The 13,774-nt window shown below is 58.5% G+C and overlaps 1 protein-coding gene across 1 annotated transcript in view; it reads right to left on the bottom strand.

Annotated features, from left to right (window-relative positions):
• The window catches only part of CSPG4 (chondroitin sulfate proteoglycan 4), a 35,165-nt gene that overhangs the window by 15,485 nt on the left and 5,906 nt on the right, over positions 1-13,774 (bottom strand). Inside the window, exon 2 of the mRNA XM_081047787.1 lies at positions 474-637. Coding sequence (XP_080903913.1) covers positions 474-637 — 164 coding nt within the window. The remainder of the gene's footprint in view (positions 1-473; positions 638-13,774) is intronic.

Below are 13,774 nucleotides of genomic sequence, written 5' to 3'. Positions count from 1 at the left end.
TGAAGAAACTGACAGACGTGACCGGTGCTATGCAGAGGGGCACACAAGGGAAGCTGAAGACCAGGACAGGGGACCCAGTCCTGGTGAGTGCCGGGAGGAAAGGGTGTCTGTCCATGCTGAGACTTCAAGGAGAGGCTGGAATTAGGCAGGTGCAGGGAGCAGGTAAAGCAGGCACCAAGCAGAGGGAGTGGAGTGAGAAAAGGCCTAGCAGCAAGAGACCACAGATAACTGGGGAACTGAAAGCCATCAGTGTGGTCAGAGCCCAAAGAGCCAGCTATGACTGTGGTGAGAAGTGAGGCTGGAGACCACGGGGGCGCAGTCAGCTCATGAGGAACGCACCGCTTCTGGGACGCTACTGTCCATTTCACAGGAGAGAACTTAAGACTCCAAGGTGAAAATGACTGGTATAAGGTCACACAGTTGGTTGGGTGCCACTGAAAGATCGAGTAGTCCAGCAGGGAGATGTCACTGACCTGCAAGTGTCCAGAATAGAGCTGCAGGAGGAGGTGGTCAGCCGGGCCTGCTGCCAGGAGAAGCAGGGCTTCGGGCTGGGACGTGGAGAACTGCAGCTGTAGGTCTATGTTGGTCAGAACTGGGGCCATGAGCACCTGAAGGTGGTTCTCCCCAAAGAAGGAGGCTGTGAGAGAGGGCACTGTGGTCAGGGCTGAGACCCCTGCCTGGGGGGGGGCGCTGTAGGGGGGTGGGCGCGCTGCGGGAGGGTTCACGGCGGCCGACCCTCGTGGTTCTCCTCTGTGCTGCTGTCCGTGGGCTCTGCCAGCTCCCAGCACTGCTGGGTCCTGGCATCAGAAGGCATGGCCTCACCTCGTGTCCAGCCTCTGAAGGAGGCCCAGCCCAGCAATTCCAAGCAACTCAGTTCTCCCTCTTGAAGGTTCCTGGGGCCAGGGCTCCTGCCAGCGATGGCTTTCCTCTCCTGGGTCCCAGTGGAAACTCCATCCTGGATCTGGCCCCTCCCTGGCTCAAAGGGAAACCATCACTGGTATGATCACATGCCTAGTGGCCACAAAGCCCAGGATTGGAGTTCGAGGAGAACAACCTTTACCCCAAACTGGTCCTCATTCAAATCTCTTGTCCTAAGTGCCCTGACGCTTTGGCTCCTGGCCACCCTTCCCATGCCACTCCTCACCTCTGTGTGTGGCTGGGGCTCTGGCTGGGGACTGGTGGCCATGCTGTCACGCAGCCCACCCCTCCCTGCTTTTCTCTTACGCCATGTTCCCAGCTGCCTATGGGGGTGGCAGAGGCAGCTTGTTGGCCTGAGTCCACTGAGGAGCAAAGGCTTTGAGGCCAGATAAAAACCACATGCAGTGCTGGACCCCAAACGGGCCCAAACTTCCTCCATCACCCCACATTGCGCCCTGCTGTAGAGCTAGTAATGGTTTCTGGGGAGCAGTGAGGTCCCGCCCCATTGTTCCTACCATGGCAAGGGAGCCAGGGCAACTGCTGAGTTCTCCAAGGCCTGGGAGGGACTGGGGTCTGCTGGGCAAGGGTTCCCCAGGGTTAATGGTCACCATGCAGGGCCCCACACTGGGACACCTCCTCTGTTTTAGTTGCCACCTCCTTCCAGGCAGTTTCCCTAAATTACCTTTCTTGACCTCTAAACCTGCTGCTACAGTTTCCGGTCCATTCCTTTGTGGAGATTAAGGCCAAATATAACCTTGACTATGTTCCTGGACATCCAAAGCTGGGGTTGGGGGGGCGGGCAGGAATGGGTTACAAAGATGACTCACCCCATCTGGGCTTTCCTGAAATCTTGCGTGACTGAATAAAGGCTGATGGCCTTGATAGGGATGATGTGGCACCAGCCGCATATCTGCTGGTCCTCCGCCAGCCTGAGCCAGCTGACATGTGCCTGAGGAAGTAGCCACGGAAGGGGCCTGAGGCCTGTGTGCCCTGAGGGCAGCCAGCACCATCGAGGGCTGTCCAAGAAAGACCACTCTTCCGCTGGGCTGACCCGACATCCCTGCGAGTGATCGCTGTTTGCCAGCACTTGCTGGCAACACCAGAACCTTGACTCAGACAGGAACTGCAAAACCGTCTGGGCAGGCACAGCCCCACCGGCCCAGCACCCCTTGGCCAGCGAGGGACAGACCAGGGGACTGGCAGGTGGCAGGCACCCATGGGGTGGCTTATCTGTAAGGACAGATTCTAAAGAATAAAAGCACACTACACTGAGGGAAGCCACAGCACAGAGAGTGGTCCCTGCACGTGGCAGCCACCCCTGTGGCCGGCTGGAGCTCATGGCAGCTGGCAAGAACTGATTGTTAAATTTTTAGGAATTTTTGTGAGCCAGATGATGTTGACCAGTGAGAATATTTATTCTGTGGAAAGAGGCCCCCTCTCTCCTAGAGAGCCTGTTGCTAAACATTGATCTGCCAGCCACCCACAGGGAGACGGGCCATCCGTCTCACTCCCTGTGTGGGAGTGAGCCCACACATCCATCCATATTCCCTTTTGCTAAAGGTGGAGGTAAACCTGCCGGGGTATGGTCAGGCTCAGGGCTCTGGACCAGGCAGGAACGGAAGTAGATGGCTGGCTCTAACCACTGGACCACCTGTCTCCAGTGCTCTCCCAGCAGGGGAGAGCAGCAGCCTGTTTGGCCTGGTTCTCCAGGCTGGGGGGGAGGCAGCAGGAAGCAGAGGTACTTGCCAGAGGGCTGGGGTTTGAATGGGCTCATTGAGGGGCTGGGCCCTGCTGTTTCCGGTGGGGGCAGGCGGGAAAGGGCTCACACAAGCAGTCTTGTGCTGCTGCTGGGAGAGCACAGGCCAGGCAGCCTCCCCACCCAACCGCCCCAACAGAGGCCTCTGAGGCCTTGCTGGCCAGGATTTTGGAAACTCTGATAGCACCTCCCCGCGCCCCCTTCAGGGTCTCCTTCTTCTGCCCCTCTTACTGTCTCTAATGGGCTACAGTTGCAAGAACCCAGAATCCCTGTCCTGGAGGGCAGTCGGAGGGGGACTCTGAATGGACAGGGGATGTAAGGTAAATAAGTAATGCGCTAGGAGTTAATCAATCCCAGGGGGCTTCTTGAGGGAGGTGACAGCGGTGGAAAGGAGCAGAGAGGAATGAGAACGGGCAGTCTCAGAGGGCAGCAAGGACAAGTGAGAGGCTGGCGGGAATACACAGGCTCCGCAAAGTTGAAGACAAAGAGGGGCGGTGGGAAAGGGAACACGGACCAAGCTGAGTGTAGTGGCCTGATGGAGTGCCGGCTGTGGGGGAGAAGAGGAGGTATTAGCACTGCCTGGAGACCTGCCCTTTACTCTCCTGGGTCAAGAAGACCCATGATTCATCCAAACAGCAGCTCAGGCCTGCAGCAGCTGCAGGAGGGCCCCGTGCAGGCCTCTGGGTCACCCCTCCCCATCCTTCTGCCTCCTATCACGGGGATTAGCCTAGAGGTCCCTCCAGTCTGGGGGTCTGTTGTCTACCACTAGTGTGCAGAGGGTTCATGCTGTGAGCTGCCTGGGTGGTGCCAAGCTTTCAGCATGGGGGAGTGGAAAGCCCCAACGGGTCTGAGGACAAGTGTGGGAGCAGTATGGGGCTCTCTGCCTGGGAGAAGGTACCCAGGAGAGCGTCCAAGGCTACGTAGATGTGTATTCACATGTGTGTGCAAGTGTGTGTGTGGCTGCTAGGCGTGTGTTTTGGGTTTGCTGAAGGCTGTGTGTTTGTGCATGTGCGTGTGTGTGGGCTGGGAGCTGCCAGGACAGAGCAGTGACTGTGCCCAGGCCTGCCCTGCCCCTCGTACCCAACCGCCATGACTCGGCTCCGCCTGGCTCCATGAAAGGGCCCTGTGTTCCTGGAGGGTTCCTGCACCTCCTGCCCAGCGCCCACCCACCCAAGAGGTTTGCTGAAGGTGGAGAAGGCCCACAGAGTCCCACCCTTCCTGCCCACAAACAGGGCGCTGCTGTCTAGGCCCAGGGCTGGGTGGCTCTAACCCTCTCCCTGAGATGAGGGCTGGGAGCACAGAAAGAGTCTGTGTCCTTCCCCACCAGTCCCTTCTCACCGTCAGACATACAGGGAGGGGAAGCTTAGGCCAAGGGCCCCTAGCAAGCCACCCTCCGGCAGGGCATGGGCTATGCAGGTATCTCCTGGCTCCCCGGGTGCACTCCTACAACACTTATGAATGGGGACCTGATTCCTGCCCCTGGGGGACCCCAAACACGAGGCTCACTTCCATCATGACGCCCAAGTCTCTGCCTGTCAACAGGCTCTTGGGACAAGCGGTGACCCTGTGGAGAGTTTATCTGCCCATCAGGCCCTCCAACTCCTCCCAGGCTGGCCAGGGGCAGGCTTCAAGCATGCGTGTCTTTCCAGTCTGAGGGGCTGCTGCAGACCCTGCTGCTTCTGAGTCCTCAGAACTCCTGGGGCCAGACTGTCTCTCTTCCTGGCTTTGTCTCTTCATCTCTGTCTTGGCTGCTCAGCCACTCTGCTGCCTATCTCTGCCTCTGCTCATCACTCCCTATCTGCGTTTTTGCCTCCCCTCTTCCCTCTGCCCCATCCTTACTGTAACTGGGAGCACCGCCCTTGCCCTAGAACAGTCTAGAGAGCCTGGCTTGGGTCCTCTTGCCTCCTCAGCCCGGGGCCCCCACTCCTTGTGATGGGTTCCACAACACCCAAGTTCTTTGCAGCCCTGCCTTCAGTAGGGAACGTGGCTTCTACTTCTCAGTCAGAAAACCTGAAGCCCCAGACGAGAAACAATTTGACAAAAAGAAGCAGAAAGCCTGCCCTCCCGGCCCTGCCACCTGTCTGAGCCCCCACCCATCTGGGCACCCCCCACCCCACTGCACTCCCTGGCAATCGATCCCGGTGTGCCCACTCCCGCCACATTCCTGGTCGCCTGGGGGCAGCCAGGCGGCCCTAGAGCCAGCATGCGTCATGGGCAGTGGCAGCATTCCTGGGTGTCTGCTGCCTCCTGACTTTATAAGGGAGAAAGTTTGGGAGCCCAGAGCTGCTGGGTAGGATGGCTGGTGAGGAGCGCCTGGGTGGGCTCACAGTCTAGGGTGGGCGGTGGGAGACTTGGATATGTGTATGTGTGAAGGTGCCCCTGGTGGTACTGAAACAGCAGGAGCTGGGAGATGGGTGTGGGGTGAGAAGGCAGAGCCATATTCACTCGCTCGCTCACTCACTCACTCACTCGCTCACTCACCCACTCACTCATTCACTCACTCACTCACCCACTCACTCACTCACTCACTCACAAAGACAGCACTGCCATGACCGGGATGGAGAAGGAGAACCAACCTGGGAGAGTCAGACACACTGAGAAAGATATTAAAACTGAGAGTGGGAAACAAAGACCCTCCTCCTCCCCAAAGACTGAGCTCCGGGACCCAGACTGGGGCCTGAGGAAGGGGATGGAGGGGAGAAGCGTGAGGGCAGCAACGGCCGGCGTTGGCAGTGAGCCTGCTGCTGCGGACAGGGCTGAGGAAGCCGAGGAGGGGCGCCGCCAGCCAGCCGGGGAGTCACGGGTCCTGCTCTGGGTGAGGCTGGGCTCCTCCACCACAGCCCCTTGGGGACTGGCACCAGGCGTGACAAGTCCTGGTTCCTGGTAAGGGCGGACGGGGAAGGCCAGGCGAGTTCCCTTGAAGGGGTCTGAGGGGCTGCAGATTGGGGTTCTCTGGGAGGGCCAAGGCAGGGATGAAGGGCCCCTGTCTTCCCTCAGGGGCATGTGTGTGGGGCCCTGCGTGAGGGCAGGGATGGCCAGGTGCCCTTTCTCCGCAGCCAGGCGCTCCCTGACGCACTACGCCTTCCCAACCTCACACCAGATTCCCAGCCCTCTGCCCCCAAGCCAGGGAAACCCTGAGGAGGCTGGGGTGGAAAGTTCCCTCCGATTTAGAACCTACTGGGGCTGATGTACCCTATGCTGCCCCCTCCCACTGCAGAGCTGGGAGAGCAAATACTCTATGAGAACTCAGTCCCACAAGCACTGCAGACCCCTGCACCCCTGTACAGTGAGTGGCCGGAGGTAGTGAGTGTGGGGCAGGAGGGCTGTGCTGCAGGGGGCCATGCCCACCGCCCCAGGCTCCTGGGCCAGGGAGAAGCTGTCACTGTCTATTCAGGTGTCAGCCTGTCCTACAGCTCCCCCCAGGCTCAGCCCTCCCAAACTTTCCCTTTCTCCCACACCTCTTATCTCCTAAGGTAACACGAGGCAAGGTTACAGGGACAGACTTCAGTCCAGACCAAAGGGCAACATAGTCTGCCAGTGGTGGTAACACTGGAGCGGCAACAGCAGAGGCTAGATGACTCGCCACCTGGCAGGGCTGGCTGCCTGGGAGACGCTCGTGCACCTGCAGACCTGCAGGGCTTACTACCTGTGTCCCTGATTCCAGATGAGTCCACAACCGAGGGCCATCCCAGAGCCTGCCAACTACCTGGCCTGAAAGCTATGGCCATAGGGACAACAGTAGGTTAGTTCAGTCTCAGGGAGCTTAAAACAGCAGCCGTCCCTCTCAGGAGACTACAGTTTGTCCCAGGGTGCGGGAACAGCAGGCCCCTGCACTCAAGGGCACGTCGCAAGACTACAGAGACTTCAGCTGGGGTCGAGATGGCCCCATCCCTCCTTGCTTTGAGAACTCTTGAGCCACAAGACTCACTCTCAGGTTATTAGACCTTGTCTTTGGTTGCCAGGCCAAGGAGAACAGGGCAGGACAATGGCTTTCTCAGCTATTGGCTGAGCCCTGACCCTGGCCACTGGCCTCAGCTATGGGTCCTTTAACCAAACGCCTGGAGGCCACACATGTGAGGAGCATACACTGGGGAAGATGTCCAATTTAGGGACCCCTCTGGAAGGGGAGAACCCCTGCAGAGGAAGCAGGGGACCAGTGGGGTCGGAGATGCTGAGCTTGGTCCATAGACGCTGATGGGGCAAGGGTGGGGTCAGGGCTAGGCCCTGGGCTCCCAGCCATGTGTCCATACCCTGGAGCCACGTGGGGCACAGAGGGAGTGGGAGGGAAAATGAGAGGTTTTGCTGGAAGAAGCAGCCCAGAGTCCACCCAGGCTGGGAGCTGGGGCCGGAAGCAGCAGGGCCCTCAGTGGAGTCTTTGTGGAGGCCCTGCTCCCCAGGCCCACGGCATGAAGGGGTGGGGCTCCTGCGGTTTGGAGCTATCTGAGAGGTTTTCCCTTGCCTTGTAATTTTCCTCCTTCCACAGCGAGGATTTCCAGGCCCTCTTCCATATCCCCCTTCCCCTGGCTTTCCTGGCCCTGGAGGGAATCTGGGACCCTTATCTCAGTGAGTGAGGCTGAGGTAGGGGTTCTGGAGGGAAGACACAGAGTGAGGGACCTGGCCTGGCATCGGGCTACCCAGCCCCCCAGCCAGGTCCCATTTTACAGGTCAGGAAACTGAGGCAAGGAGGCCAGTCAACAGTGCTGGGGCCTCAAGATGAGCATTGGGCTATGGCCCAGCGGGATTCAAGCCCCTGTGGGGGTGGCTCCCGAGCTGGGTGCTGTGGTATCAGGGGGTGTTTGCACACAGAAGGGGTGTGCTAGTTGCTACATGCGCCTGGGAAGTGGGGCATCTGCCTGGGTGTGAGAGCTGGCCCCCTGCCTGGGGAAGACGTACTTTTTCCCTTCCTGTCCCTGGGGCTCCCTCTTTCATGTTGGAGGGGTGGAGAAGGGAGGGAGTGAGGAAGGGGGGCAAGCATTTGCTTTCCATGGGTGGTTTGGCAGCTAGCCTCTCCCAGCGTGGCTAGATGGGGTCTGGCTCTGGGGCTGGTGGACCAGGGAGGGAACTTCTTTAGGGCTAGCTGAGGATGGCATGTTCCAGAAACCAGTGATAAGTGCAGGCCATGCCCTTTGGGGTCTTAGAGGTCAGGGAAGTGGCTGGAGAGACAGGAGATGTGGGCTCCACCCAGGGTGTGAAGCCTGCCCCCAGAAGGCGGATGGGCTAGCCCCTCCAGGGCAGAATCCAGAGCTGGAAGCCTGCTGTTCATCTGTCTCCCCTTTGCTTTGGAATGGTAAACTGCTGAAGACAGGCTGCTGGGGAGGTGTCTCAGGGCTTGGAGCTAGAGTCTGTGAGCTGGGATGGAGGACAGTGGGGGCCACGATCGTTAGTCTGGACACACGCCTGGACCAGCGTGGCCCAGCTTACGCTCAACAGGGGGTGTGCCTTGGAGAAGCCACTGCCATCTCTGCCTCAGTTCTTCCATCTGAGATATAGGAAAGGGGGACAGGATGACCCCACAGACAGAGGTCCCATGTGCAGGAGGCTGGGGGCAGCAGAGGATTAGGTCAAGGACACCCCTAAAACACACACACACTCACTACACTCAGAGCCACGTGCTGCCATACTCTCTCCGGCTTCAGTTTTGCCATCTGTGAAATGGAATCTGGATAGGGTGACTGACACACACACCTGGCCCCTGGTCAGCTCAGCACAGCCCAGGCCAGCAGGAAGTAGCTGGTGGAGAGGTGTGGTCACTAGAGTGGGTAAAACAGAGCCACCTCTGGCCTAAGGGGCCACAGTCCAGGCCAGCCTGTAAGCTCTTGAGGACAGGGCCCAGGGTGTCTGTTCGCCAGGAGGACCAGCCACCAGTGCTGACGGAGGAAGCACACAGGACTGCATGGAAGTGGCATTTGGCTCACACGAGGGCTTTTCTGTCGGCAGAGCTGACAGCAGAGGGCTGAGTTCCCGCCCTGGTCGTGTGCTGGCAGGAGGCTGTGGCCGGGAGGGGCGGCCCAAGCAACCTCAGTGTCCTCGCTGGCAGGCTCTGTGCTGAGCAGGTGTCCCAGAGCTCCTCAGACTGCAATCAGCCCTCACAGGCCCGACTGCTCTTGGCACAGGTTCATGCCCCACCAGACCTCCAGCCCGCTCGCACTGAGCTGTGCCCACCCACCACACTCCCGGGCCCATCTCTCTTCCCTGGCCTCTGTGCTATGATACCCACATCACTGTCTCTGGCACCAACTCTCCAGGGCTCTGGGCCCACTTGTCAATGCCCCCTGGACATCTACACCCCGAGGAACCCCCAAACCCAAGCCCACCCATCTCAGGCCAGAGTCAGCGCGATCTTTCCCCCAACTTATTCCCCGTCCAGTGAAGATCCTACCACCTACCCAGTGCTGGGCAGAAATCTGAAAGTCATTTCGGACATTCTCCCTCCTCCTTCCCCACATGCCACCCATCCTGCCGCTAAATTCTCCGTCAGACTTCTCTCTCCCTCTCACTCCTCTGTGCCATCCCATGGGGCAGATGGTCACCATCCCTCACTGGCTTCATGAATTTCCGGCCTTGTTTTGCTCATAGCAGCCAGTTACCCTAAAATGAAAGTCACTTCACCACCCTCCCTTGCCTGGAAGCCCCCAAAGGCTCCCCAATGCCCCTCAGTCAAGCCCCAAACCCCCAGCATGACACCGACACAAGGTGCAGGGCGACCTTGCCCCTGCCCCAGAGGCTTCCCTGTGCCCTTCCCTTGAATACCCCACGTGCCACCCTCACCACACCTTGGTCTATTTTACACCCACACCTGTCAGGTCCCTACTCCAGGTCTCTGCTTGGTAACTTCTACCAGGGGAGCTCTTCTTTCTTCTCTGCCTGTGACATGCCCTCTTGCCCCCTCAGGAAAGAGGTCCTCCCCACTCTTCCCCTTAGCCCATAGCGCCTCTGCATTGGGGGTGCAGAGACACTGAACTGCGGCTTGGGGAGCTGTGTCAGTAACCTTTCTCCATTAATACGGAGTTTTGGAGGACAAGACTGGCTGGCTGGTGAAGGGAGATGGGAAGAAAGGAGCGAGCGGCCCAAAAGGTAAGAGGGGGAGCTACATTGTCTAGGTGGCTGCTGGGGAGAGGGGTTCACCTGGGGGCTCGAGCTGCTCTCCACAACCTGTCTCACTACCAGCTTTCTTTCCAGGGACCCTCTGCCCTCCAGGGCCCCATTGCCCAGAGACAGGGGTCTGGGACAGTGGCTGGGACAGGGTGGGGACTGCCCCAGGCAGGGAGTGCTTTTCTGGGCTTGTGGTGACGGAGTCTGGTGCTTGTTTTTAAAGAAAATAGAATCAGAGCCCCTATTTATAGCTGGAGGCCATAGCTACAGACAGGAGATGGATGGGGTTTGAGGTTGTGCAGGGGCAGGGGGGGTGGGGCCCCCCTTTCTCATCCGCCAGAAAGTGCCTGTGGGATCTTGACATTCCCTGGGACAGGATGTAGCCGGTGCTTTGGGACAGGGGAAGGCGGGACTTGGGTGAGGGGGATGGAAACTTTCTCTCTGCACTAATCCCTGGGTCCCAGAGTCCCTATGGTAATGGGCGGAGGTGAGGTGTGTCATGTCTGCCCGGAAGGCAGAGGAGGACCTGGGGAGGGTGGGGTGCCGGCTGCACAAGGAGCACTTTGGATTGCCACCAGGATGGGTAAAGGAAGGCGAACACAGCGGGGCCAGAGAGATGGGGCCGAAAAGGCCAGAGAGAAACAGGGATGGGGAAAATGGTGTGCAGCCCAGCTGACCCTGGGAGTAGAAAGGGACACAGAAGAAAGGGAAGGAGTGGGGGCTTCTGTCCGTCTTCCTGGTCTCTCGGTAGAGTGGTCACAGTCTGTGTTGGGTCCAGTGAGGAAGGGCAGGAATTACACATCTCTGTGGACTTCACCTCAGAAAGCCAGGCCATGCCCACTCTAACTCCCCAGGGCCCAGGGCCCCCAGACCCTCTCTGTTGCTGGCGATCTCAAGTTAGGAGGCCCAGACCTATTTGGAGGCAAAGAGATGATGCAGATGGGCTTTGTCACTAAGATCTCCGAAGGTCTGTCCAGGGCAGAGGCGGCAAGGTCCACCCTTGCCCAGGACCCCTGGGGAAGGGCCTGGGCTCTGGCTTGCTAGGGGGTGAGTTCCCCAGGCCTGGAGGGATTACAGGCTGGGGCTCTGTCCTGAGCTCACACCTGCTGCCAGCCTCTATTCAGACTCCTCCTTGGTTGGGCCGTTGGGGGCTGTAGCCTGGGGCATGTGTCCTGGAGCCATAGCCACAACCGGTGACTCAGAGAGTTAAAAAAAGGAGCAGCTCCAAGTGGTGACTCAACTGGCTCTGGAGGGCTGGGTGGGTCTAGCTGGTACAAGATGGGGTGGTCTGGGTTTATTTTTGGCAGGGTGGGGCTGGGACCATGGGGTGGAAGATGGGAACCGGGGGTGGAGAGGAGCTGCTACTTTCGTTCCGGGACAGCCCCAGGGTTCTGTGCCACGGAGGATGGAAGTTTCCCGATGCCAGGGAGCTCTGGCAGGCTGGGCCATCTCCCAGCCCATCCCAGGCTCCGCCTACCCTGCTGTGTGGCCCAGGACCAGCACCTGGCTCTCTCTGGACAGAAGCAAAATCCCCTGTCCTGTCCCCAAGAGGCCTGAGCTCATAATTTTAGAGCTGACCTTGGAGAATGAAGATACTACCCAGGTGCCCGGAGAGGGGCAGAGGTCTGCCCAAAGCCACACGGTAGGGCCAGGGATCCCACACGAGGGCTACATAGCTGGCTCAGGTACCTACATCTCCTCTGCCTCGGCTGTCAACAGTTGGAGGGACAGGCCCCCGTCTGAGTACAGAAGTCCCCCCTTGGTTTTGCTTTCTGTGGCTTCAGGTACCCATGGTTAACTGCGGTCTGAAAATGTGACATGAAAATTCCAGAAATAATTCGTAAGGTTTAAATTGTGCACTATTCTGAGTAGCGTGATAAATCATCGCTTTGCCCAGCATCTCCACACTGTTTATGCTCCCTGCCCGTTAGTCACTTAGTGGCTGGCTTGGTGATCAGGGCGGCTGTGGCAGGACTGCAGTGCTTGTGTCCAAGTCACCCTTATTTTACTGAACAACAGACCTGAAGTTCAAGAGCACAGATGCTGGCAATTTGAATATGCCAAAGAGAAGGTGTGAGGTGCTTCCTCTAAGTGAAAAGCTCTGCATGCACAGCGCACCTCAGCAACAGCGCGGCTTTGGCTCCCGCGCAGCACAACAAAGCAAATACTGCACTACAGCGAGTCACAAAAAGGCTTGGATTTCCCAGTGCACAGAAAAGTTATGTTTACGCCATACTGTAGTCTATTAAGTGTGCAATAGCATTGTCTAAAAAATGCACCTACCTTATTTAAAATATATTTTATTGCTAAAAATGCTATCCATAATATGAAATGGCACCAACAGATTTACCAACAGGGTTACCACAAGCCTTCGATGTGTAAAACACATGCAGTGTCTGCGAAGCACAATACTGAACTGTGCCTGCATAGGAGAGAGCGTAGTGTACTCAGGGTTCAGTGCCATCTGCATCCACTGGGCGTCCTGGGACGCACCCTCCGAGAACAGGACAACTAGACCTGGCCTGGAAGGGCTACGCTGGGCTCCAGATGGGTGGCTGGAAGTGCGTGGGCACCAGATGCCCAGACATGGAGCCTCCGTCGGCAGCTGGTGCCTGGATTTCATTAGTGCACAGCTGGAGAGCCGGCCAGGCTCGGCCCAAAGGTCTGTTGAGAAGTTACCTCTATGGGGGTGAAGGCAGAGGATGCCCACACTCTGGGATCTCAAACTGGGGCCCAGGCTCTGGCCAGCCTCTTAAACAGAGTGTCCCTCCAGTTGGCACTTCCTCAGGCTACTCATTTCCTGAGACTCACTTCCCCTCACCCCTACCACCTCTCACCTCACATGTACAGGGACTCGTCACTAACACCCGGATGGCTCCAAGCAGCCTGGGCTGAGATGGCCCTCCACTCCTTGAGTGTGGGTTCTGCTCCGCCTGACGCAGCCTCTATTGCTTAATGAGTAGTGGTAACAGCCCATGAGACTCTGGCAGTCGAGCCACCTCCCTGCCCTGGCCTCCTGCCCTACCTCTGGGCACCCCGAGGGGAGGGGCGGGCAGGGGCAGGTGGGGGTGGTGGTGAAAAGGCCTCTGGGCTTCCTTTCTGTGGGAGGTCCTTGTGCCTGCTCTTCTCTTCGTCCCCACCCATCTGAATCTGTTCCTGGGACAGGTCTGAGTTCCATTCGGTCACTTGTTGAGTACACATGTCCTGCACTCCAACTCAGTGAGATCCATCCAAGGGACTATTAAGCTTTGGGGCAGGGCCAGGAGGGGCTGTCCTGCTTATCCTCACAGTGGGGGCAGGGTGTGGGCCTCAGCCCAGTGGTCAAACAGAGGCAGACTCCCTCTTCCCCCTTTCTGAAGGGTCCTGGGCAGGCTGGCAGCAGCAGGCTGATAGCTCCCTTAGGAGCCCACTTCCTCTTTTCCATGTCACTTTGTCCCACAAAGACCCTGTCACAGGGCCACCTCACCTGATCCCCCTCACCCCCAGCCTTGGAACGTTCCCGAATGTTCCTAAGCAGGAGCCCCATCTTGCTGGGGCTGCCCCCACCCCAGAAGGGGAGGGTGACCTCAGAAGCACAGATCTGGTGACATTTACTCCTGGCAAAGGGCACAATCCCCAGGCACAGAGGACGCAGGAATTGTTCATCCCCACTCTGGAGAGGAGGAAACTGAGGCTCAGAAAGCCAGAGTCACAGCCCAAGGTCATGTATCGAGTGGTGGGGTGGAATTAAATCCCAAGCTCTCCAACGCTGTGCTCCTGACCATCACGTGCCTGGCCTCCTGCCTCCCCCAGGCCCATGCAGGTTCCCAGAGCGGGGGACTCACAGTGGGAGAGGGCTCACTGGGTCAGCACTGAGGGAAGAAGGGGATCTCATGTCCAGCTGCTCCAAGACACACCAAAAAGGGGATTCATTCCATTCCCGACCACAGTGCGACTGTGTGTGTGCCTGTGGCCTGCCTGGCTAGCCTCCAGCGGCAGGAGAGCTGGGATGTACATAAGGGAAGGGGG

Source organism: Rhinolophus hipposideros (genome assembly GCF_964194185.1).
Source record: "Rhinolophus hipposideros genome assembly, chromosome: 5".
Lineage (NCBI taxonomy): Eukaryota > Metazoa > Chordata > Mammalia > Chiroptera > Rhinolophidae > Rhinolophus > Rhinolophus hipposideros.
This window is presented reverse-complemented; position numbering and strand designations above follow the sequence as displayed.